At 56.5% G+C, this 24989-nt stretch overlaps 1 protein-coding gene across 5 annotated transcripts; it reads left to right on the top strand.

Moving 5' to 3' along the window:
- Positions 1 to 286: 286 nt before the first annotated feature.
- Positions 287 to 24711, top strand: SLC19A1 (solute carrier family 19 member 1). Of its 5 annotated transcripts, none has more exons than XM_061167432.1 (7): positions 287 to 444; positions 5074 to 5291; positions 9252 to 10020; positions 10089 to 10281; positions 12940 to 13081; positions 13552 to 13776; positions 22667 to 24710. In XM_061167432.1, the coding sequence occupies exons 2-7, from the start codon at positions 5103 to 5105 to the stop codon at positions 22865 to 22867; spliced, it is 1719 nt and encodes a 572-aa protein (XP_061023415.1). In that variant the 5' UTR covers positions 287 to 444; positions 5074 to 5102; the 3' UTR covers positions 22868 to 24710. The 5 variants fall into 5 exon arrangements, with proteins under 5 accessions (XP_061023415.1, XP_061023414.1, XP_061023412.1 ...); XM_061167431.1 differs by lacking the exon at positions 287 to 444 and adding an exon at positions 3598 to 3744; XM_061167429.1 differs by lacking the exon at positions 287 to 444 and adding an exon at positions 4446 to 4728 and having other exon boundaries at positions 22667 to 24711.
- Positions 24712 to 24989: the final 278 nt, after the last annotated feature.

The following is a 24989-nucleotide window of genomic DNA, read 5'->3' on the forward strand; positions in this document are numbered from 1 at the left end:
CCGGCACAGCCGCGATGTGACGGGAGTCCGGCGCTGGGTGGGTAGGCACGAAGGACGCGCGAGCAGCGCGTGAGGAGCTCCGGGGTGTGCGGCAGGGGCTGCGGCCGGGGGCTCGGCCAGGGGCGGGGTGGACGCAAGGGGAGTAGCCAGCACTGGGCGACCAGGGGCGCGTGACCAGGGGGCGGTGACTGGGTGGGCTGAGTAGAGATTGTGTTCCGAGTCGCCACCGGCCGTGCACGCGGGAGTTCTGAGCCCGCTGGGTTCGGACCCCGGGTGCTACTGTGGGGGGGGGCGGTGTCGAAGACCCTGCGGCTGGTGTCCCGGCAACGGGTGGCGGGGCGGGGCCAGGTGCCCCCCTCCCCCAGCCTACCGGAAGCGAGCGGCCGCGCGGCATTGTGGGCACTGTGGTCCCCAGCCCCTAGCCCGGAGGCCGCGAGCGCGCAGGTATTGGGGCTGCGCGGTCCGAGAAGGTCGTGGGGTTGCTGGCCGGGCTGCAGGGAGCGCGCGGGGGTCACACGCTCCCAATGCCGGAGTGCGCGCAGGCCAGGCTTTGGGGCTCGGGGAGACCTCTAGGTGCAGGCGCTGCGGGTGCTGGGGTCGGGGGGCGGCGGGGGAACACGAGCCGGGGGCTCCTGGTCCCGGGATGGGGTTGGGCACGGGGGCGCTGGAGATGAGTGCGGGGGCAGTGAGCCCCACATGCACCCTCGCCCCACGTGCAGCCTCGTCCCACGTGGCAACCCCGGCGCACTCTCCGAGCCTCTGTCACCTTACGCGCGGGCTCCGGGCAAGAAGGGGAGCCGGACTGCGTGTCTGGTCTCCAGACAAGCCATTGTCGTTTCCTGCGCTGGGAGTCTGTAGGTGTGAACAACTTCCCCTTGGAGCAGCTCCTGGCGCGGTTGGAGCCGGGCGCTGGAGAATGTCCAGGGCCGTGGGACACTCTGCACCTCTCCGGGAGGCACGCTCTTACCCCACGTGTGCTGGAGAGCCTCGGGGTGACCGTCACACGTGTGTTCATGGGATTCCTGGCACCTCGGGTGTCAGGGTCGCAGGTCTCAGAAGGCCAGCGGGAATCTGCAAGCAGCTGTCTTCCAGGCCACCCACAGCCTGCAGGTGCCATAGTCCTTGGAGCCCCCTGCTGGGTGCCCCTTCAGGAAGGGAGGCCGGAGGGCCCCCCTCCCCACCAGCCCAGACCGAATCAGCAGAACTGCCTCCCCCTGCAGGTTTGGGAGCCAGGTGCCCAGGCCGCGGATGGGCAGCCCACCCAGCGGCTTCTGCTGGACTGCAAGAACTCGCGCTGGCAGGATGCTTACTTTCAGAAGGGGCATCTGTGGGTTTAATGACCCCAAGTTACAGCTATCTGTGCTAGGGAAAGATGACCAGCATGTCCAGGGGGTTTTCAACTTGTGGGTTTGATGTCCACAGTAGGGATGGCCAGATGGTTTTCCTTTTTACTCTCTGGAACACAAACTGTCATGTGATCTGGGAGGGCACAAGGCTTTTCTCTGTTCAGTGAGCAGATGGCAGCCTGAGGCAGTGGTGGCTCTCCTGAAGGGCCAGACGAGAGCCATGGTGTTTGGTTTGTCTTGGTCTTGGGTCTCCAGCCTTCCCAGGTGCTGGGAGCACAGAACTGGTGGGAGAGGGTGGGAGCACGGGTTGTCAGAAGGAGCCTTCCAGGGTGATGGTCAGGAACTTCTCCTGAAGGTCCTCGTCTTCACTGTGGCCTGCCCAGGTGCTGGGCAGTGCTTCCTTCAGCGGCCTGCCTGCCCCCTTGCCCTGAGCTCGGGCACCTCCCTTGCCCTGGGTGCCGTTTCTGTGGCCGTGAGTACATGATGGGTCCCTCCGACTCGCCTTCCCGGGCCTGAGTGTTTGGAAGAGGACTTTAATCTTAGCCATGGCAATGCCCTCATGTGGGTAGAATAAATTAACAGGGTGGGTAATCCTTGAGGCCCCCAAGGCCGCCAGGAACACACGCAGTGCCTGGCCCCCCAGGGAAAGCCCAGCTCTGCATCCACTCTTTCTTCTGCACCCCTGCCCCAGCCCCACATAAGGGTCCTATGCTCTGATGTGGCCACCTGTGCTCCCTGGATGGGCCCAGGCCCTCCCCATGACTCTGCAGTCCAGCCATGGGCACATGCGCTGGCTGCCCTCTGCCTGCTTTGGAATCTTTGGGAAGTGTGTGGGGTGGTGCATGGGGGGGCACGCATTCCAAAATGGGCCCGGCCTCCTGGCCCCTCCAGTGCAAATCAGTGCCATCGCTTATGGCCCCGGGTGGTGGTCTCACAGTGGCCAGGACGCCAACCCCTCGAGCCTAGCACTCTGTCTTCAGTGAGGCCTGTGATAAGTGACAGGTCAGCCTGTCTCCACAGCTCTGACCTGGATGCCTCTGCAAGGCCTGTTACATGGGGAGTCACCAGAGGTGCTGGCACAGGACAGGCGGGGACTGCGACCCCCCACCCCACCCCCCAAAGTTGGAGAAGGGCCTCATATGGGTGGGAGGGGCAGATTTTTAAGTGACACTCAGGAGAAGGCAATGGCAACCCACTCCAGTGTTCTTGCCTGGAGAATCCCAGGAACGGTGGAGCCTGGTGGGCTGCCATCTATGGGGTCGCACAGACTCAGACACGACTGAAGTGACTTAGCAGCAGCAGCAGCAGCAGGAGAAAACATAAAGCAGAAATGAAAGTGACTGTTTTTGAAGGGAACCCCACAGGGTCTGGTACCTTCTGAGCTTTCCGGGTCTTCACTGCTATTTCTGCTCCCCTGGCGTGGGGCGGGGTGGAGGGCGGGCTGGCAGGGCTGGGCTCCAAGGTCCACCGGGCAGTAGACGTTTCTTAGGACAGGCGGCTGCCTTTGTCCGGGTTGGGCATCTTGGCTCATATCCTTGGAGAGTGGGTCCCTGACACCGGGGCACAGAGAAACACAGAGGCAGCCTGGGTCCCTCCTTCTGGAGTGGTCGTGGGCCTCCCTGACCTCCCCAGCACCCCAGTCCAGATGAGAAGGCTGCTTTCTTTCTGCCACCCCAGCGGGAAGCAGGCCTGAGGTTTTGCCTATGGCGTCTTGAGCAGAAGGTTGTGCAGAAGCAGGTAGATGGGAGGGAGACCCACCAGCCAGTAGGCCGCAGCCCAGAGGGACGAGCCGCAGGTGACCCTGGGCCCTCCTCATCCTGTGGTCCAGGAGCTGAGGAGCCCAGGCTTCTCTCGCTGGCTGGGGGAGGAAGGTGAGGGACTCCAGCAGCAGCGAGCTCAACCTCCCCAGATTGCAGGGATGGGGTGGGCTGGAGGGGAGCAGCTGGTGGGACACTCCTAGAGGTCCCATGTAAACCCCGGGCGTCTGCAGAGCTGCCCTCGACCCCCTCACCAGGTCCCTGGCCATCACAGGGTGTGGACTCTTGCAGATTGGTGCTGCTGGGGAGGGCAGTGGTCCACCACTGTGACTCTTGGGACCCTCAGGGCTGGGCGCCGGGGTGTCTGAGCGCTGGGGGTTGTGGTGCTGGCCTCAGGTACTGGGGGCGGAGCTGTCATCAGCTCCTGCTGTTTGGGAGTTCCGGGGAGGAGGGGGGAGCGTTGTCAGGGAGCAGAGTCCTGCCTGCCCCAGACCTACTGACAGACAGGCTCTCACGGAACTCTCAGAAGCACCGCCTCGGGCTTCAGAAACTGTGGGAGTCCAGGAAGTAGAAATGTAGAAGCCGGTGTGCTCTGGAGTCTGAGAGTTTTGCGCCGGGATTCGGAATTTCGGGGGCACCAGGTAGGGAATCTCTGTCATCTCTGGAGACAACACCTTTCAGAACAGGGGGCCCCTGAGCCCCTGGGGACAGGGAGCGTGGGGGCTCCTGAGCTCTTGAGCCTGTGGGGACTGGGAGCATGGTGGCCTGTGGGTGCCTGCTCCCGGGGAGCCTGGGGACAGACAGTGTGGGAACCTGCTCCTGGGGGCCCCGTGCTTTGTAAGTTTTTGGCTGTTCACCCCATGCTGGTGCTCAGCTGACTGAGGGTCTCTGTTTTCCTGGCACTCAGGCAGCAGTGGCCCAGGAGTCGTGAGTGAGCTTGAGGGGAGTCCTGGAGCTGGAGTGGGGGCCGTATGTGCCTGCCTTAAACAGTCTTTCTGCTAGAGCCATTTGGGCTGTGTGCTCTCCAGGAAGCCACATCTCCCAGGGGCTTCTGGCCCCCCTTCTTGGCTGGTGTTTCACTTAGCTCTTGAGAAGGCTGGGACCAGGTCCTAGGACCCAGTAACCCCCAGGCCGCTGCTGCCTCTCCTTGTAGCCTCATGAATAAACCCACTAACCCTGGCTTCTCCAGGGGGTTACTGCTGTGACACCCCTGCCCCATTTTCTGTGAGTCACGGAAATGAACGAGAGAGGAAGGAGCAACCTGCTCATCAGACCGTAGCTCCCTTGCTGAAAGTGGCCCAGGCTCGCCCGGGGAGGTGGGAGGGTTCTTACCCTGCCGCCATCACGGACCCCTGTGCTGCACCCGGATGTGTGCCTGGCCTCCTGGAGGGGCTGTGTGCCCAGCAGGGCCTCTTCCTACCCCATCCTCTTGGCTGTCTTAGGACCGCTCTTCTGCTGTGCCTGGCACATGGACACGCCTGGTGCTGTGACATTGAGACTCCAGACGCAGGAGCAGTTATCAGACCTTGTGGTGGGAGGTTCGGCAGAGGGGTCGTGTCTGTCTCGGGCCTCTGGGGCAGGGCACAGGGGTCCTGCGTGCCCACCGGCCCACAGCAGGCAGCACTGTGAGCACATGACTGGAGCCTGGGGTTCCTGGGGACCTGGATCTTAAATTGCATTTACTTTCAGTTACTTAGCATTTATGGGCCCCACGTGGTTCCTGCCACCCTACGGAGTGCAGCCCTGGAGCCCCCAGAGGTGGTGACAACCCAGCCTGGCTAGGCCTGGCATCGGGATTGTCACAAGCTCCAGGTTGGGGGCGCAGGGCTGGGGCTGGGGGCCCCTCTCCTCCGTGTGATGTGAGTTCTGGTTGAATGACTGGTGTGGTGGGGAGCCCGTCACTACAGAGTTTTGGGGGGAGGCGGCTGCAGTTGTCTGTGGAGCCACCCTGACTCTAGCTCCCCCTTCAGGTGCAACGTCCCGTCCATTTCCTGGCAGCATGGCGCTCTCTGGCCCGGAGGTGGAGAAGCAGGCGCCGGAGGAGCCCCAGCCCGGCCGTGAGCAGCAGTCCTGGTGGTGCCTGGTGTCCTTCCTCTGCTTCTACGGCTTCATGGCCCAGATGCGGCCTGGGGAGAGCTTCATCACGCCTTACCTCCTGGGCCCCGACAAGAACTTCACGCAGACACAGGCACGTTGGGGGCGCATGCGAGTGGGACGGGCCGGAGCGTGGGGGCTGCATGGCTGCAGGTGCTGGCAGCCACCAGGTCCCTGTGGGGTGGTGGCAGGTCTGGTGGAGGGGTCATGCCTGCCGTGGGCCTCCGGGGCAGAGCCCACTGCCTGCCCACCCGCTTGTGGAGCCCTTGCTTCCAAGCAGAGGCTGTTTGTGGAGAGGGATTACAGAAGGAATTTGCCTTTTGCTCAGCAACAAGGACAAAGGATCTCGTTGGAACCCGACTAATAAGCTTATACCCCACAGGAGTCTTGCGTAAAAGCAGCAGCAGGCAATGTCCCTGCTGGTTTCTGTCTCCATAAAATAAAGCAAATCAAGAGGACTCAGAGTCCGTTGGTTGATGGAGCACATGGCCAGGGTCTGTTCACCATCCCTCCTCGTCCTCCCTTAGGACCACCTGCCACCCCAGAGCCTGACCCCAACCCCATCTGTCCCTTGCACAGTGACCTTGGCCTCCATACCCCCTGCCGCTGGACCCCACTGGGTCCCACAGGGATTCCCCACTTGATTTCTTCAGGGAGCTCCTGCCTCTCCCTGGTCCAGGGCTTGGTCCCCACCCCTCAGTGACCCCAGGATTAAGCCGTATGGAATTGCTGTGCACACGAGCCTGCCCCCTCAAAGTAGCCCTCTTGGAAACCAAACACACCCATGTGCCCCGGCGTCATGCACAGGCTCAAAGCCATGTGTGTGTGAGGGCTCCAACCCCACGGCCAGAGGGGTGACTTCCCAGGTGAGTCTGGGGTGGAGGGCCTTGCCTCCTTCCAACACTGGGTGTGGCACGTCCCTCATTCACTGACTGGCCAGTTCCCCGGACACCACTCTGTTCCACAAGGGCCCACCGTCCACTGCCAAGATGACTTAGGAGTGAGCCCCCGTGGGACGTGCCATTAAAATAACTATAAGGAAAACCTCTGTAGTAAACTCCCACTTGCCTGCCCTCTCAGGTCACAAGTTAGCTCCTAAATAGTAGGTTCCAGAAATTAAGCCTCCCACCAGGCCTTGGATGTGACCCAAGATCGGCAGAGGCCTGTTCAGGTAGAGCCCGGCAGGTCTGTGACCACAGTCACTTCTCCAGCATAGATACAGGCTGATACTGCCCAGCTCGCATTCAGGGCCTCAAACCACCAAGAACCCCCTCCCCCACCTTGCTCCAAGGGTCTCTAAGGTCTCCAGCTCGGTCCGTTCCCCAGGGGAAATGCTGCTGCAGTCGCTTCCACCCTCTGCAGTGCGAGGCTGGGCCCTGACTCCATTTCGTCAGCACCCACCAGGCGCTGTTGAGTTTGTGCCCATCTGATAGACGAAGGGCTTGCTGCCGGGCTTAGATTTCCTTGATTTCTGCTGTGGCGTCTCATGTTCCTGGCTGTCCCCAAGCCTGGCCTTGCCAGATTCCCCCTCTGCAGGCGTCTGCCTTCCTGTGCCTGGTAGGCTTCTGGTACTGGGGGGCCCAGTGTCTCCTGTCCCCCAGCTTCCTCCCCTTCTAGGCTGCAGTTTCACTGTGAACTCAGCCCCATTCTTCCCAGTTTATGCTGAGTGTTGCCTGCACACACATCCCGCCCACCCCCACCCCCCACCCCCCAACCCCCTGCCCTTTGGTTCATGACGTACTTCCTGGCGGGTACGAGGTTTGCTTTGCCCCTTGGGCCCTGTGACTCCTCTGCACCTGAGCTGTCCGGGTTGGGTCCTGCAGCCCCCCACCCCACCTCCATGATGACCCCGGCCCAGGACATTTTACACAGTAGTCCTTGCTGGCCCATGGCTGACCCTGCCTGTTATTGGTGTGACAGCCCCTGTCCTGCCCTCGCTCCCTGCGCCCCTCTGGGTGCAGCCAAGTGTAGGCTGTTGACGCCACTCATCTTGGAATTCTGGTCACCTATGGCCTGGCCCTGCCCTGTGCCCCTTGTCCCATGGTCCTCAGAGCCCATGGCATCCTTTCCTTGTCCTGCCTGCCACAGGGCCCGGGCTAAGCCTCCTGTTGGCTGCCCTGCGGCCACCTGGATCCTGGTGTGGGCATGGCTTCCTCGTCCTGCCTGCCAGTCTGGATCTAGCCTGTCCTCACCGAGGTGCTGGGAACATGGCCCAGCAACACTGGCTGCACCAGGATGAGGCAACTCTCACGCCACCTGCCACAGGGACTCCGTGGGTGCCATGCTCCCCGCAGTTCCCAAATAATGACATGGGTCTGCCCCCCTGGCCTGCGTGCCTGCCCAGCTGGAGAAAGCGGATCAGCAAGTGAGGGGACAAGAAAGAACGGCTGGCCTCCTGTGGTTCTGACCCCATGGCCCTGCAGCTGTGCAAGCCACCTGCCAAGAGGGCTCGACCACTAACTGAGTGGTTGTTTGATGTTCCCGAAATTTTCCATAAACAAGGCTCTGACCCTGTAACTGGCTCCCATGACTCTGGGACCAGCACTGGTTTTTCAGCGCCCCTGAGAACAGACTTGCACCAAGACTGTCTTGGACTGTCCTGAGGCTCTAGTGCTCAGTATTGGGTGGCTTCCAGCGGGCAGGGGAGCCCTGGAGGCAGTGGGTGTGTGGCCAGCTTGGGGTCCCGAGCACAGACTCAGAAGCAGTGCCCAGGCCTAGCCAGTTAGGCTGCAAGTTCTGGGTGGACAGACACGACGGCTGCAGAAAACCATGGGTGAGCCTCCAGGAAGCAGTGGGCTCAGCTGGGCCCTGCGTGCTGACCTGGGCTCAGCTCTGGGTCCTTGGTGCATCTGTGAAGTGGGCCTTGGTGTTAGTAGGTAGTCAGGCGCATGTCAGGGTTAGCACCCTGAGTCGGGTGGGAACCAAGGGAGGCCAAAGCCTCTGAGAGTCCAACAAGGCCAGAGGCTTACCTGTTGCTGCCCCTGGCTGATCTGAGCCATGTCTAGGCCCTGGGAAGGTCAGTTGGGGTCAGGTGGAACTCCTGGGAGGGTCATTTGGGGTCAGATGAAGCTCCTGGGAAGGTCAGGTGGGGTCATTTGGATTCCTGTAGGAGACTACCTGCTAAACACCCAGCTGGGCCTCGGGAGAGGCTCCGAGCACAGGCTGCCTCCCGTGTGCATCCCCCAGGAAGGCGGGGCGAGGCCAAAGACTTGGGTCTCTCAAAAGCTGGGACCTCTTCCTGGGGCGCAGGCCCAGGGTGGCCCTTCCTGGGCAGTGGGAGGACATCTGGCTTGCATCCCAAGGGGGTCTGTGGCTGTGGCCTTGTCCTACGTGCCCAGGACAGAGTGTCCTGCTGGGCCGGCCCTGTCTGAGTGGAGAGCTGAACGGCCAAGGCCATGGACAGCTCTCTTAGTGAAGCTGGGAGTCCTGGCTCCCTTGAAGGCAGCTCCTAGTCCTGCCTGACAGGTGGGGGTGAGGGCCCAGCTTTGCTCTCCTGCGTGGCTGGTGCAAGGGTGGCTGCAGCATCCCCTGTGCCCTGGGACAGAGTGAGACTGGCCACCAAAGGCCTTCCTTGGCTGCTGGCAAGAGTGTAGATTAGTCACAGCTCTGTCTTCTATATCGTTAGATTTAAGGGGAAATCCTATCATGTTGTTATTTCATTAGAGACATGCCTGGATCAATGGCTTAGCATGTAGTTGCTGATTATTTTCAGCATACTTACCAGCACTGTGCAGGTGTCAGTAGCTGTTTCCTGAGGAGCACACCCTTGGGGATGGGATCAGAATGGAACACGTTTGGGGGTCTGGTTGTGCTTCTGTTTTCTCGGAGGCCCTGGACAGCCCTAAAGGGCTGCATGTGTTTGGAGGACAGTACCCGCCACATAGTCCTGGTGGGGTGCTGTGGTAAAAGGGCACAGGAGATGGGGTGACTTGGGGGTGCATGGGGGCCATGTGGGGCTCGCAGGTGCTGGGCCCAGCCCAGCAGACGTGACGGGCGCCCAGAGCAGCAGGGACGGTGCTCTGGGGTTGGAGGTCACGCATGTGCTGTCCCGCAGGTCACCAACGAGATCACGCCGGTGCTGTCCTACTCGAACCTGGCCGTGCTGGTGCCCATCTTCTTGCTGACTGACTACCTCTGCTACAAGCCGGTGCTGCTGCTGCAGGGCCTGAGCTACGTATCTGTGTGGCTTCTGCTGCTGTTTGGCTCCACGGTGTTGCACATGCAGTTCATGGAGTTCTTCTTCAGCATCACCATGGCTGCCCGCATCGCCTACTCCTCCTACATCTTCTCGCTGGTGCCCCCTGCCCGCTACCAGCAAATGGCCAGCTACTCGCGGGCCTCGGTGCTGCTGGGCGTCTTCACCAGCTCGGTGCTGGGCCAGCTGCTGGTCACCATGGGCAGGGTCCCCTTCTCCACGCTCAACTACATCTCGCTGGCCTTCCTCACCTTTAGCCTGGTGCTGGCGCTCTTCCTGAAGCGCCCCAAGCGCAGCCTCTTCTTCAACCGCGGAGCGCCCGTGCGTGCCGGGGCGGCGCCCTCCGAGCTGGACCAGATGAACCCGGGCCAGGCGCAGGCCGCGGGCGTGAAGCCGGGCTGGCCGCCGGCCGCCTGGCGGGACTCGACGTTCGTGCGCATGCTCGGAGAGCTGGGCCGCGTGGTGCAGCTGCCGCAGCTGCGCCTCTGGTCTCTCTGGTGGGTCTTCAACTCCGCCGGCTACTACCTGATCGTCTACTACGTGCACATCCTGTGGAAAGTGGTCAACCCCACCACGGACACCACCAGGGTCTACAACGGCGGGGCGGACGCCGCCTCCACGCTGCTAGGTACGCCCCGCCCCATGGGGCGGCCACCGTGACGACGGGGATGGCTGTGATGCGCCTTGTCTCCCCAGGTGCCCTCACCTCCTTCGCCGCGGGCTTCGTGAAGATCCGCTGGGTGCTGTGGGCCAGGCTGGTCATCGCGGTGGTGACGCTGCTGCAGGCGGGGCTGGTGTTCCTCATGTACAAGACCGACAACATTTGGTTGTGCTACGTGGCCTTCGTGCTCTTCCGCGGCTCCTACCAGTTCCTGGTGCCCATCGCCACGTGAGTCGGGCCGGGGCTGGCAGGTGGCCTGAGAAACTGGAGGCGGGGGGGGGGTGGGGGGGGTGGCTGGAGGGCCATGGATGGTATGTAGCAGAAGGTCTCCTTCCAGAAGGTTCCATGGGGAGCAGCAGGGTATGTACTGCTCATGTGGGAGAGTGAGCCCCAGGTGCCTTTAGCCAGGAGCCCCCATGCCCACAGCATGCCCTGTCTCAGCTGCCAGGACCCTAAGGCTGGGCGAGGAGTCCGGTCTGTGTGGGCGTCCCCTGTGCTTCCCCCTTGAGCCTCTGGTGTCCACACAGATTGGACCTCTGTAGTCCTTCCTCCCTGCCTCCCTGCCCTGAGGTCCTGTCATGGGTGACTCGGAGGCCATTCCCGTCCTCTCCCGCTTCTGGGCAGGGAGGCTCACAGCAGTAACTGGGTGACCCAGCTGACCTTCTGCCCAAGGGAGACCTTCCCTGATGCCCTTAGGTTCCTCACACCCCTGGTGACGCTCCTGCACCCACCTGGGGATGTCCCAAGAGCTGCCTGCCAACCCACTGTGCCTTCCAGAACCTTCCCCAGCCACATCCTGCTGGGTCTGGCTCCTGACCCCTCAGTGCACCATCTGAACTGGACCTCTCACACTGTGTGTTCACCCCAGACACACGTGTCCACACCATGTATGTGACACACAACACATGCTCAACACCTGTACCCGGCAGGTGGCCTGTCACTGTCCCCAGCTGTTTGGCTCCAGCTCCCCTCTGCGCCCCGTCTCCCCTGGGGCACCTCCGTCCCGACTTGGACCATCCACTCCGGTCACACCCATGTGAGAACATATGCCCCCGCCTTGTGTTGCGCTTGGATGGTGTCCTCAGACTCCTGCCCCTCTGCAGCCCGCCCCCCTGCCCACGGCATGGTGGCCTGGCTCCCCTGCACGTCAGACGCATGCCTGCGCTGGTCTGTGGGAGGGAGCCCGGATCAGACCCTGTCCTTTCATTTCCTGGGCCAGTGCTGCCCAGGCACCCAGACCACACCCTGGTCCTACTGGCACGGTTTATGCTCCGCCGCCCTCCTGCCCCTGTGGCCGTGTGGCCGTGGCCCCAGGCCTGGCCTCCCACACAAGCGGGACGCTGCATCCTCCTGTCCTGACGCGCTCTCAGCCTGTAAGTGCCCCACCGCTCCTGCCACCGTCAGCATTGTGGAAACTGAGGTGTCTTCCCCTCAGTTCTCTCAGGACACCTGGTGTCTCGTGTGTTAATTGTAAAAGCCATGGGTGCTAGTAGCAGAAAGATCAAATACGATGCAGAAAAGGTCAAACGTGAGACACAAAGGTGAGAAGGAGACAGCAGAACTCCCCAGGCTCCGTGGCTGACATGTGGTGTCAGGCTGCTGGAGTCATCGCTACCCCCGCCTCATAAGCCTGCGGCTCTGTGTCCAGAGGGCATTGTTTTTGGTCTTCCTGGTGACAAGGCCACCGTCTCCAGTATCTCCCTGAGACGCATAGCTCAGAAGCCTCACCCTCTCACCTACATTTTCCTTCTGAAGTTCTGATAATGGCCTCAGGTGGTTCCGGAAGTGGGCCAGCCAGGTCAGAGTTCATGTGCTTTAGAAAGGGTTTAAGGGATGCTGCACACAGGGCCAGGCAGGCGTGGGTGGAGGGCGGCTCGTGGGCCAGTGGCCTATCCCTGCTGTCCTGGCCGGTTCACACCCGTGGGTTCTTTTCCCGCTGGGATTTCCTATTCCCCGGTCGTCTGCAGCCCGTTTATTCTCCCACCTGTGGGTGTGATGGCAGGGGCCTTTCATGGAGTGTGAAACCGTGTTACCGTTGGCTTTAATCCCACTCATGGAGCTCTGGCAGCATCATCTCCATCAGTCGTACGGGTGGCGTTTTATTCTGCCTGTACCGGTGGGACCTGGCTGGGCTCCTGTTTCCAGGAGTTAATCTATTGCTCGAGTTACTGTGTGCCTGCCCACCCTGGCACTTCATGTATTTCTTGTCGTCCCAGCCCTCCCGCACCCCCAGCAGAAGCTCCCTAGCCTTTGTCATTCTCTGTAAGGCTTCTTTTTTTCCACTCATTTTTGTTCACTCATTCTTCAGAACTTGAGAACGTTTCCTGTCTAGTTTCTTTTAAGGCACTTTGGGACTTTTAATTGAAAAGTGTGTTCAAATGTTAATTTCTGTGCAGAGCCCTGGAAGCACTGAGCATATTAATTCCTCTTGCTGCTTTATTTGTTTTATGGGTCTTTTTCTAATTTACTGACTCATTTAACAGCAAAGGACTTTAAATCCAGAATTTTCCTCATGCCCGTCTGTGCCTGTGGTTGTGTTAACACCCTGCTTTCAGGGAGACGGTTTTCTAAGAGCCCTGTAGTGACGACAACTTACTTTGTCCCAGGGTTTCCAGGAGACTTTATCTCCCAGGGCTGCCTTCTGTGCCTGGCTCTGCGCTCCCTTTATGGGTCACCAAGGGAGGATGTACAGCTCAGAGCACAGGCCCAGGGCAGTGGGCAGCCCAGGCGCTGCGTAGGTCTCATGGTCTCCCTGCAAGCCCTGCAGCCTCGGTGGACCCGCGGCTGTTCCTGGCTGCCTGAGAGCACTGCCAGCTAGCTGGGTCATCTGCACCTGTGGGCGTATCTCGCCCCAGTGGTCTGACCTCGGCCCGTTTCCCTGTTAAGTTTTCAGATCGCGGCTTCTCTTTCTCAAGAGCTCCGCGCCCTGGTCTTTGGCATCAACACATTCCTCGCCACCGTTCTCAAGACCATCATCACCCTCATCGTCTCCGACAAGCGAGGCCTGGGCCTCCCGGTCCACTCTCAGGTTAGCTCCACTTTCGGGTTCACTTCCTGGAGGAGGGACGCCTCAGGGTGGGTTGGGGGAGAAGTCCTGGCCAGGCGTCCTGGTGCCCGCCCGGCCAGCAGTGCCACCCCTCCCGGGACCCAGACCATAGACACACTGCAGGCAGGGACATCTCTGGCCGGACTCTCTGGACTGAGTGGAAACAGAGAGGGAAGGGTCAGAGGGCAGGGAGGCTGAGGGCCACAATCTGGCTGCCTGCTGCAAACTTGGGCAGCTCCCTTGTGGGGCTCAGGTTGGGGCTGTGAATGCTGCCCACATTGGGCAGTGCCGTAGGCATGTCAAGTCCAGTGAGATCTCTGGGGTCCCCGAGGCCAGCCTGGGTGCCAGTCACTTCTGCAGGAGCTCTCGGGACCCTGGGTACCCCCTACACTGGCTGAGGTCCCGGGAAGGCTGGAGGCATGGTCCTAAGCATCCACTGTGCCCTCCCACAGGCCTTCCTGCAGTGGGTCCTGCTCATGGGACAGCTCTCTGTGGGGGCAGATGAGAGCGGAGCTCCAGAGTTGACTGACCTTGGTGCCTGTCAGCCCCCTTCCCGACCCCTCCCTCCATCCAGTCCTCTGTCTCCCGAGAAGAACATGAGACCTGGGACACGCTCAGGCTGGACTCCCGGTGCCTCGGCCAGGGCAGGACCTCTGAGTGAGCTGGAACTAGCCAGAGTATGGGCCTGCAGGAGGGTTGTCACCGGGCTTCTCGGTGCAGCCTCCACCTGCTGGGAGCTGGGCCTCCCTGGGGTGTGGCGGCTCCATGGAGAAATCTAGCCCTTTGTCCAAGGGTGCCGAGTCAGCCTTGCACTGGTGACTGCCTTGCCAGAGCTGACCAGGAAGAAGGTTCCGGGCACAAGATACCCTCTTGTTCAGAAACGGGATTTTTGGCTGGGGTTCGGGAAGGACATCAGAGCCTGTGGCCCTTTGTGTCCACCCAAGCAGGCAGGTCTCGGCCCTGCTTCCCCAGGAGGGACCCCCAGGCTGAACACTGGGGACTGTGGCTGAGTAAGGTGGCCAAGCTGGACTCAGGTCCACGGGGCATCTGTGACTGCGCCTACAGCTGGGCGGGAGGGGCAGTCCAAAGGCACCAGACCTCCGTCCAGAGGTGGTGGATTGGGCCCTCTTTCACTGGGACTCTCTGGTGAGGCCTCCCCTCTGGAGCGGCAGCCTCCGCAGGGAGCGCCATTGCCTCCTGGCTTGTTTGTGGGCCTTGCTGGCAGCCATCCACCTGGCCTGCAAGGGGCCTCCATACCTAAGGGTGTTCCCATTCCCTGGAGCTCCGGTCGTCCTGGCTCTGGGCAGTGGGGCTTCTCAGGGGCTCCAGGCTGGAGACAGGGCTGGACTTTCCTCCCCTGTCTCAGCCCAGCCCCGCCACGTGGTACTTTATGGCCTTGCCAGGTCAAGCTGACATTACATTGATTTTTGTCTGGCTGCTTTAGTTTCTTGGTTAAAAGGGAGCTCTACAGGCTTGCTAGTCATTAGAAATTACGGATCCTGGTGGTGTCCGGCAGGAGAGTCATCCCTGCTCCTCTCGCTTACTGTTTCCACGTGCAGTGCACTGGGGGCCCATCCCTCTGTCATAGGTGGTGAGAGTGGGAGTGGGGAACGAAGCTGGTGGTGGGAACCAGCCCAGAGCATGTGGGGAGCTGGCCTGGGGGGCTGGCCTTTAAGTTAAACAGTATTTCTGGGTCACCACACACTCACACGCAGGGTAACAGGTAATGCAGAGACTCACATACCTAGCCTCCCCACTGGCCACATCCTGCAGCTCTGGGGTGCAGGCACTAGGGGGATGTGGAACCCGCAGTCGAGATGGGAGCATGCCTGCCCACCCCCTGCGGCCACGCTGGGCCCCAACCCCAGCAGCCCCGGTTTGCGCCCATTTCTGTAGTGTTGTCATCTCGAGAGTGCCCTTACGTGGAACCCTGTGAGTCAGGATTGACTTTTAACCACTCGTCCCAGCTCCTAGAGACACTCCCGTCGGGTCCTGTGCTGTGTGGGTTCCCTGGTGACTGGACCCAGGCTCTTACCTGCTTACCGCCAGGAGCCCCAGCTTGGTCCTGCTCTAAACATTGGTATATAGCTTTCTGTGTGAACCTGGAGTTCCGTTTCTCTGGATAAATGCCCTGAAGTGCAGTCACTGAGTCCTGGGGTGGCTGCCAGACTGTTCTGCACCGTTTTTTCCTTCTCACCCGCCATGCCTGAGGAAGCCAGTTTCTCCACATTCTCACCAGCCTTTGATGGGGTCACCGTTTGTTTAGCCGTTAGCTGATCCCTGTGGTTTTAATTTGCATTTTTTTCCATGATGGCTATGATGGGCTTCCCTGATGGCTCAGACAGTAAAGAATCTGCCTGTAATGCAGGAGACCTGGGTTCCATCCCTGGGTCAGGAAGATCCTCTGGAGAAGGGAATGGCTACCTACTCCAGTATTCTTGCCTGGAAAATTCCTTGGACTGAGGAGCCTGGCGGCTACAGACCATGGGGTCGCCAAAAGTCCAACAGAACTGAGCACGCACACACTCACTCCCTGATGGTGGTGACGCTTCTCTTCTCATGTGCAGCTGCATCTGTGCATCCTCCTGGGTGAAGGGTTTCTTCCATTTCCTGCCCATTTCCTGGTTGGGGCCTTTGTCTTTTTATTCTTGACTTTGAGCATGTCTGCTTATTCTAGATACCAGTCCTTTGTTGGACATGTGCTTTGCAGGCATCTCCCAGTCCATGGCAGACCATCTCGCCTTCTTAATAGGGCTGTTTGCAGAGTAGAAGTTTTTAATTTTGATGAGGTCTGATTCATTCCTTTGTCCTTTTGTGGATCTTAGTTTTGGTATTGCATATAATTCTGGGCTTCCCAGGTGGCACTAGTGGGTAAAGAACCCACCTGCCAATGCAGGAGACACAAGAGATGCGGGTTCGAGTCCTGGGTCGGGAAGATCCCCTGGAGAAGCAAATGGCAATCCACTCCAGTATTCTTGCCTGCAGAACCCCATGGACTGAGGAACCGGGTGGGCTACGTATAGTCCACAGGGTTTTGCAGAGTCAGACAGGACGGAAGTGACTTAGCACAGCACACATAATAACTCTGTCTGGTCCTGAGTCCCAAAGACTTTCCCCAGCTTCTTATTAAAGCTTTATAGTTCGACACCTAAGTCTGTGACCTGTTTGGAGTTAACGTTTGTGTAAGGTGTGACATTATGTTGTTCCTTTGTCTGTGGATGTCTAGTCGCTCCAGCACCATTTGTTGAAAGACTGAATTGCTTTCTCACCACTTGTCTGAGCCTGCTTCTGGGCACTCTGTCTGTTCTGTTGGACTGTGTCTCCACGCTTCCTCCACCACCACACTGTCTTGCTTGTGTAGCTTGTGCTTGTACACATAGCTTGTGTAGCTGTGTGGTAAGTTTTAAAATTGGGTACACCGATTCCTCCAACTTTGAAATTCTTTTCAGAATTGTTTTAGCCATTAGGCTTTCTTTGCCTTTCCCTCTACATTTTAGAGTAATCTTGTCTATATTTACAGAAACTTCTGTTGTGGTTTTGCTAGGAATTGAATTAAGCCTGTTTACCAGTATTGGGAGAATTGACATCTTTTACTCTGCTGAGTCTTCAGCCTGTGAACGTGGTATGTCTCTCCGTTTACTTGGAACTTCTTTGATTTCTTTTTCAGCATTTTGTAGTTTTTGACATGCATGCAAGTACTGAAGTGCTGTGCATGTTTTCTTAGATTTATTCCTGGGTATTGCAGTGCTTTGTGAGCAATTGTCATGTGATCATTTTAGTTTCGGTGTCTGCATTAATCTGCAAGGACTGCCATAACAAAATATCACAGACTGGGCAGTTTGTGCAACAGCCATCTATTCTCTAACAATCTGGAGGCTGGAAGTGTGAGATCAAGGTGTTTGCAGGTTTGGTTCCCCCTGAGGCCCTTCTCCTCACTTGGTCTGTCTTCTGTGTGCACGCCTGGTATCTCTGTCTCGTGTGAGGACAGCAGTCATACTGGATCAGAGTTCTACCCTCTTGACCTCATTTAACCTTAATGACCCCTGAAAGGTCTTATCTCCACATAGCAGTCATACTGGGGGTTAGGGCTTCAACAATGAATTTTGAAGGGAGATAGTTCAGTCTATAACAGTGTCCGGGTGTTCATTGCTAGTACAAGAAAGAAAAGAAAGTGAAGTCGCTCAGTTGTGTCCGACTCTTTGTGGCCCCATGGAATGTTGCCTAACAGGCTTCTTCATCTTTCCATGGGTTTTTCCAGGCAAGAGTACTGGAGTGGGTTGCCATTTCCTTCTCCAGGGGATCTTATTGTAGGCAGCCGCTTTCACCGTCTGAGCCACCAGGGAAGTCAGGCAGATCTCATTTTATTGTACTTCACTTTGCCATGCTTCGAAGATACTTTTTTACAAGTTGAAGATTTGTGGCAACCCTGCATTGTCAGATGGCGGTTGGCATTTTTTAGCAATAAAATATTTTTATTAAGGTATGTACATTGTGTTTTTAGACATAATGCTATTACACATTTAATAGACTATAGTATAGTGTAAACATAATTTTTATATGTACTGGGAAACCAAAAAATTTGTGTGAGTGGCTTTATTGCAATATTTATTGGGGTGTTCTGGAACTGAGCAATATCTGAGGTCTGCCTGTGTAAGAAATACATTGACTTGTGTGTGTTAATCTTGTGTAATCTTGTTGAGGTCACTTATTTGTTCCAGGAGGTCTTTTCTTAAATGTTTTTTATTTACTTTCTTATTGCACTGGCTAGAACTTTTGTTTTAAGTGTTTCCTTTGTTTTACTTGCTTTGGATTTATTTTGCTAATCTTTTTCTAGGTTCTTGAGATGGAAGCTTAGATTAATGATTAGAGACTTTTTCTTTTCTAATATTTGCATTTATTACTATACATTCCCTTCTGAGCCTGCTTTAGCTACATCCTACAGATTTTGATATGTTGTATCTTCATTTTCTTTCATTTCTATGTATTTTTGTCTCTTTTCATACTTTCTCTTTGACCTATGATTATTTCAAAATGTTTTGTTTAGTTTCCAAGTGTTTGATTGTTTTCCTGTCTTTCTGTTATTGATTTATATTTTTGATTCTATTCTGTTGTGATCAGAGAGCACAATCTGCATTATGTCAAGGTTTGTTTTATGGCCCAGGACATGGTCTGTCTTGTTATATGCTGCATGAACACTTGAAAAGAATGTGAATTCTGCTGTTTGGGGGTGGAGTATTCTATAAATACTGATTACATCCTATTGTTAATGGTGGTTATTGGTTTTTTCTGTATCCTTATGGATTTTCTGTCTGGCCTATTGTTGAGAAAGGAATGTTAAAGTTTTCATTTATAACTGTGAATTTGTCTATTTTTTCTTTCAATTCTATCATGTTTTTACTTCACATTTTTTCAACTACTTGTTGCATACACATGCACAGTGTGTCTTGGTGGATTGAGTCTTTTAACATTATATGATGTCCTTCTTTGCCTGTGGTCATTTTCTTTTCTCCAAAGTCTACTTTACATGACATTTGTATAGCCGTTCTGCTTTCCTTTGGCTTTCCCCCCCCCCAGTTTTTATTTATTTATTGGCTGTGCCAGGTCTTCATTGTTGTGCAAGCTTTCTCTAGTTGCGGTGCATGGATTTCTCATTGCAGTGGCTTCTCTTGGTGCTGAGCACAGGCTCTAGGGCACGTGGGCTTCAGTAGTTACATCACGTGGGCTCAGTAGTTGCAATTCCTGGGCTCTAGAGCACGGGCTCATTCGTGATGGCACACAGGCTTAGTTGCTCCGTGGCATATGGGATCATCCCAGATCAGGGATTGAACTATGTCTCCCGCATTGGCAGGTGGATTTTTTTTTTTACCACTGAGCCACCAGGGAAGCCTCTGTCCTTTTATCTTTAACCTGATTATATTGTTATACTTGAGTTTCTTGTAGATAGCATATGGTTGTCATGTTTTTTAACTCACTCTGCCAATCTCTTTCTTTGATTAGTTTATTTAGACCATTTATATTTAGTGTAATTGTGCTGTCTTAGAACTTACATCTGTCATTTCCTTTTTGTTTTCCTTTTATTCTCTGCCTTTTGTTTCTGTTTTCTTTCCCCCTGCCTTTTCATATGTCATTTACAGATTCTTCAGAACTTCTTTTTGGGTTATCTGATGTGTAATTTGAGTGTATCTCTTGTGATAACTTTTTTGATAGTTGCTTTGTGTATTAAATGGCCAGTTGTAGTAAGTATTAAAATCTAACCTCCTTTAAGTCACTTTTCCCTCCACTGTTTATAGTACGAGTGCCTTATTTATTTCCCCTATATATCGTTAGAGCTGCCTAAGAAGGGGTTATAGGTTTTACTTCAGCTAACAAACATTTGGGAAACTGGAGAGAAGAAAAGTCTATTTACCCATAATTTTGATCACTGTTGTTTCTCATTCTTGATGTCACAGGTTTCTTATCATTTACTTTCTGTTTAGAGGACCTTCTTCAGGCGTTCTTTTTGGGCAGGTCTGCTGGTGACAAATTGTTCTCTTAGTTTTTCTTGACCTGAAAGTATCTTGATTTATTTTTCATTTCTGAAGGATGTTTTCAGTGGAATAGGTTTCTGGGTTAAAAAGTTTTTTTGTTCAGCATGTGAAAAATTTGTCATTTCCTCGTGATCTTCCTGGTTTCTGATGAAAAATCCACTGTTATTCTCATTTTTCCCCTATAGTGTCATTTTTTTTCTGGCTGCTTTCAAGATTTTTCCTTTGTCTTTAGCTTTCAGAAATTTGACTATGATCTGTGTTGGTCTGATTTGGGGTGGGTGTTTTGTTTGGGGTTCCCTCACACTCTTAAGGGGCTTCCAAGGTGGCTCAGTGGTCAAGAAGCTGCCTGCCAATGCAGGAGATAGGAGATGCAAGTGCAATCCCTGTGTTGGGAAGATGCCCTGTAGGGAGAAATGGCAACTCACTCCAGTATTCTTGCCCGGAAAATTCCATGGACAGAGGAGCCTTGTGGGCTGCAGTCTGTGGAGTTGCAAAGAGTTGGACATGACTGAGCAACTGAACGTGATACACATGCACCTTCTTAAATATGCAGGTTTATGTCCCTTGCCAGATTTGAGACATTTTCACAGCCATTATTTCCTCAAGTACTTTTTCAGTTCCATCCTTTTTCTTTCTTCTTGTTTTACTTCTATAACAGTGTGTTGTCCCCTAGAGAATGAGGCTCTGCTCTTTTCCCTATCTGTTTTGTTGTTAAGATTTGCCCATTTCTGTTGTTCCATCTTCCAGTGCACCAGTTCTTTTCTCTGTTCCTGCCATTCTGTTGTCAAGACCATTTTTTAAGTTTTTATATTGGTTACTGTATTTTTCTTTTACTGTAACTTTACTGTAACTTTTCTTCTTTATCTCTTCCATTTCTTTTCTGCAAAGCTTTATCATCTTTGTCATCCTGGTATCAGTCTCTGTTGATTGTATTTCATTCATTTAGAGAACTTTTTCTAAGTTTGCTGAGTGATTTTTTTAAAGTGAAACCTGTACATTTTGGCCATTATGTTATAAGATTCTAGATCTTATTTTTTTAAAAAAATATTTATTTGGCTGCTTTGGGTCTTAGTTGCAGTACTTGGACTTAGTTACTCTGAGGCATGTGAGATCTTAGTGCCTTGACCTGGGATTGAACCTGCGTCCCCTGCATTGCATGGTGGATTCTTAACCACTGGACCACCAGGGAAGTCACTCTGGATCTTATTTAATCCTCTGTTTTAGCTGGCTTTTCCTGACACCACTCTCGCAGAGGACTAGGAGCTTGTACCTCTTTATAGCCAGGGGGGGTGGATGTCCAGACTCCCCACTCAGCCTTCCTCACACTGAGGGGTGTGTGGGGGCAAGGATAGGAGTGCCCGCTCCCCAAGGTGGCCACGAGTGGTTGAGAGGGGCCTGGGTGCCTCATTACCGCTCCCCCTGTGGTCTCTAGTGATCTTAGTGGGGGCAGAGCATTCTTGACACTGCTGGGTGGGTTGAAAGTCCTGACTCTTCAACGAGTGGGGGACATCGCCTGGTAAGAGCGACAGTCCAGGCTTTCCGTGTGGTCTCTGTGGGGGTGAACGTTCCAGCTCCCCACCGGGCCCTGACCAACACCGCCTGACCAGACTGGGGGCATCATAGCCTGGGTCATGAGGGTGGGGTCTGGCTGGAGTAGAGTGGTTCCCATTCTTCACTGTCCCGTCCTGCTGGGCCGGTGGTCCCTCTCCTGATCCTTCGTTCAGAGCAGCTTTTGTTAGTGTTGGTTTTTTTCCCACGTGTTTTGGGATTTCTGATTTTCTGGCTTCTTTGGTTCCTTTAAGAATACAGGCAGCATAAAGAAGAAAAAACCAGGGAACACGTTGCCGTGTTGCTCCTCAGACTCCAAGGTCAAGGCTGGTCTGCCTGTCCAGCTTTCAGTCACCTTTGAGTGCTCTCTGTGCAGTGTCCGGGGCTTCGCTCACACTCGGAGAGAAAGAGGCAAGACATGCCGGCCCCAGGGTCCTGGACACGAAGTCTCTGATGGTTCACTTCCTGGTTTTACTTCTGAAAAAGAGCTTTCCTAGGAGGGCTGAGCATGCTGGTGCCTAAGGGGGTCTCAGGCAGCCCCCCTGGGGGAGTAGAGCTCCGGCGCCTTGGCCCGCAGATGAGGGAGACACCCTGAACCCCTGTGCCCGGTGATCTGAGATTCAGGTGGGAGGGTCCTCTGTGCTGGGCCCAGGTCCCTGTGCATCCCTGCTGGGCAGCTTCACGGGTCGTCGGGTTCGGGGTTGCCCAGGCCCTAGGGCCATGGGGGCTGTGCTGGGCGACTGGATGGTCTGTACCCCTCCACCAGGCTCCATCCACACAGGTGTGAAGACTTGGCCCCAGAGCCAAGCACACATTTGCTGTCACACCAAGTGATCAGAATGCCTCAGGCAGGATCCCAGAGGCTCAGAAGTGCAGGCTGTGCTGCTGCTTGGCTGGCCAGTGGAGGCCTGTGCGCCCCGCCCCCCTCCCCAGGCGTTCCTGTGACCTGACCTGTGCCTCTCTGTTCCCCTGTCTGTGAGCCCTGGGTGCCCTCTCCCCCTCCCCCGGGTGCTCCCCTGACCTCACCTGTGCCTCTCTGTTCCCATGTCTGTGAGCCCTGGGTGCCCTCTCCCCCTCCCCCAGGTGCTCCCCTGACCTCACCCGTGCCTCTCTGTTCCCATGTCCCTGTTCCCTGGGTGCCCCTCCGCCTCCCCCAGGTGCTCCCCTGACCTCACCTGTGCCTCTCTGTTCCCATGTCCCCGTTCCCTGGGTGCCTCTCCGCCTCCCCCAGGTGCTCCCCTGACCTCACCTGTGCCTCTCTGTTCTCCTGTCTGTGAGCCCTGGGTGCCCTCTCCCCCTCCCCCAGGTGTCCCCTGACCTCACCCGTGCCTCTCTGTTCCCATGTCCCTGTTCCCTGGGTGCCCCTCCCTCTCCCCCCTCAGATGCTTCTGTGACCTCATCGGCACCTCTCTGTTGCCCTGTCTGTGAGCCCTGGGTGCCCCTCCCCTCCTCCAAGTGCTCCCCTGACCTCACCTGCGCCTCTCTGTTCCAGTTCCTCATCTACTTCGTCTACTTCCTGCTGCTCTTCGCCGCCTACTTCCTTGCCGCCGTGCTGGTGGGCCTGCGCCACTTCGAACAGAGCCGCCACCAGCCCCTGCCGCCGGCCCAGGAGCTGGTGAGTCCCGCGCAAGAGAAGGTCACGCAGGACGGAGCCCCGCTCCCAGCCCCGGAGGATGGTGTGCTTGCCGTGTGAGGCCAAGGCGTGACCTCAGCTGACCTGCCGTCCCGCCTGGGGGACAGTCAGATTCCTGACGCCGCAGGCAGCAAGCCAGGCCTCGACCTCAGAGCTCCCTGTCTTCTCTGTGTCAGCAGCCAGGTCTCCGGCATCATGTCCACATCATCACCTTGTGGCAACTGTGACTGAGGCCCTGGTGGTCTGTCCTTGGGACCCATGGTCCGAGGGCCACTTGCCTCCACGAGGGGTCCTTGACTTGCATTATGGCACCCAGAGCACGGCCCCTCTCGGCCCTGCTTCATGCCCTGGCTGTGACCCCCAGCCTGCAGGGCACCCTGGCTACTGGGGGCTGGTTTGCTGTCCCTGCCTACACAGGGCCAGTGGTGGGGCCCAGGTACCCACCAGGCCTCCCTGCTTTCTCCTCCTTGGGGGGCAAGTCCCACTTGTTCCAGGGAACCAGCAAAGTGGTCCCAGATGCCAGTCTAGGGGACCCGGCCCCCACGGGATATGCTGGGCTGTGGGGGCGTGTTCCTGGGCCCGTGGCTAAACTGTGACATTTGCAGTTGTCCAGGTGATTGTATTTTCAGTGATGCTCTGTACCTTTTTTAAAAAATGGACATAAGTGCAAATCCTTATCTGGCTTGTTTCTGGGGGAGAAACTGGGCCCTGGGGGAGGGCTGGTTCTGTCCAGTGGAAGCACCTCAGTTCCAGACCTCACCCCAGATCCTCTCCCTCCTTTGCTCAGAGCTGGGTTGATGCTGTCCCTTTCCTGGGGGACAACCGGGAGGGGACTCGCCTGTGCCACTCTGGGCGCTGCCCGGGCGCCTGAGAGGCAGTCGTACACCCTCTGAGATGTGATGCCCAGACACATGATGTGGACACGCAACCCACATGAGGGGGCACCTGATTCCATGTGTCCACCAGGCCAGCGGAGGGACCCAGCCCTGTCCCCAGCCACAGGCAAGGACCGGACCCTGACCTGAGCTGATCCTGGCTCCTGTGGCCTCTGGCCTTCATCCAAGGTCCACAGAAAAGGCTGCTGCTCCAACTTCAGAGCAGGATGCCTGCTGGGGGCAGGGCTTCCAGCTGGCTGCCCCTGGGGTCTCCGAGGTTGGCTTGGGTGAGCGGGGCATCTCGGGGCACCCTGAGGGTTGAGGAAGAGGCTGGACCTGCGGTAAGTCACAGCCACCAGGTCAGTCAGGGTGGGTGGTCCCCTGGTTGGGTCGTGGGAGACGCCACAGCTGCCCCCTGGACCCTGCCAGGAAGAGGCAGCAGCCAGCACCGGTTCCTCCATCCTCGGGGAACCAGCGGGGCTCCGAGGGAAGAGGGCTCGCCTCTGCTACTGACCCAGGAGGCAGGGCTCTGCTCCGGGCCCCCATGACCTGCCCCGGACCCCACACCTCCTGGTGTGGCTGGCCCAGTGGCCCGGTCCTCCTGCTCCCCCTGCAGCCTCCCACAGTCGCTGGCCCCCTGCTCGGCCTCTGCCACCCCCACTGCTGAGCTCCTGTTCAGTGCAATGTGCGTGCCCCTCAGGGGTCAGACACCTGCAGCAGCTGTGGGAGGCTGGGTCAGGAGCCCAAGGCACAGACTCCCTGCATGGCTCTGAGGGGCTTGTGAGGCTGCTGGCTGCCCCCAGGGAGACCTGAGAGAAGATGGGTATGTGGCACCTATGGCCTCCACCAACCATTACATCCATGTATCTATATCTCACATCTGTGTGCACCTATGTGTATTTGCTCACATCTGTGTGCCTCTTATGTCCATGTACACCTATGCACACCTGTACATATCTGCATGTATATGTATATCCGTGCACACCAGTGCACACCCGTGGCAGCTCTCTATATCCATGCACATCTGAGGATTCAACTGTGGATTGAAAAAATACGTATATTTTTAAATGCAGAAAGTTTCAGAAAGCAAAATAGAATTTGCCATTTTCCAGCCTCTGTTATCATGGTGTACATTGTATTTACAACTGTTTCTATAGCATTTTTCTGGGCTACCGTGGTGACTCAACTGGTAAAGAACCCATTTGCAATTCGAGAGACCTGGGTTTGATCCCTGGGTTGGGAGGATCCCCTGGAGAAGGGAATGGCAACCCACTCCAGTATTCTGGCCTAGAGAATTCCATGGACTG

The sequence above is a fragment of the Dama dama genome, chromosome 19 (assembly GCF_033118175.1).
Source record: "Dama dama isolate Ldn47 chromosome 19, ASM3311817v1, whole genome shotgun sequence".
Lineage (NCBI taxonomy): Eukaryota > Metazoa > Chordata > Mammalia > Artiodactyla > Cervidae > Dama > Dama dama.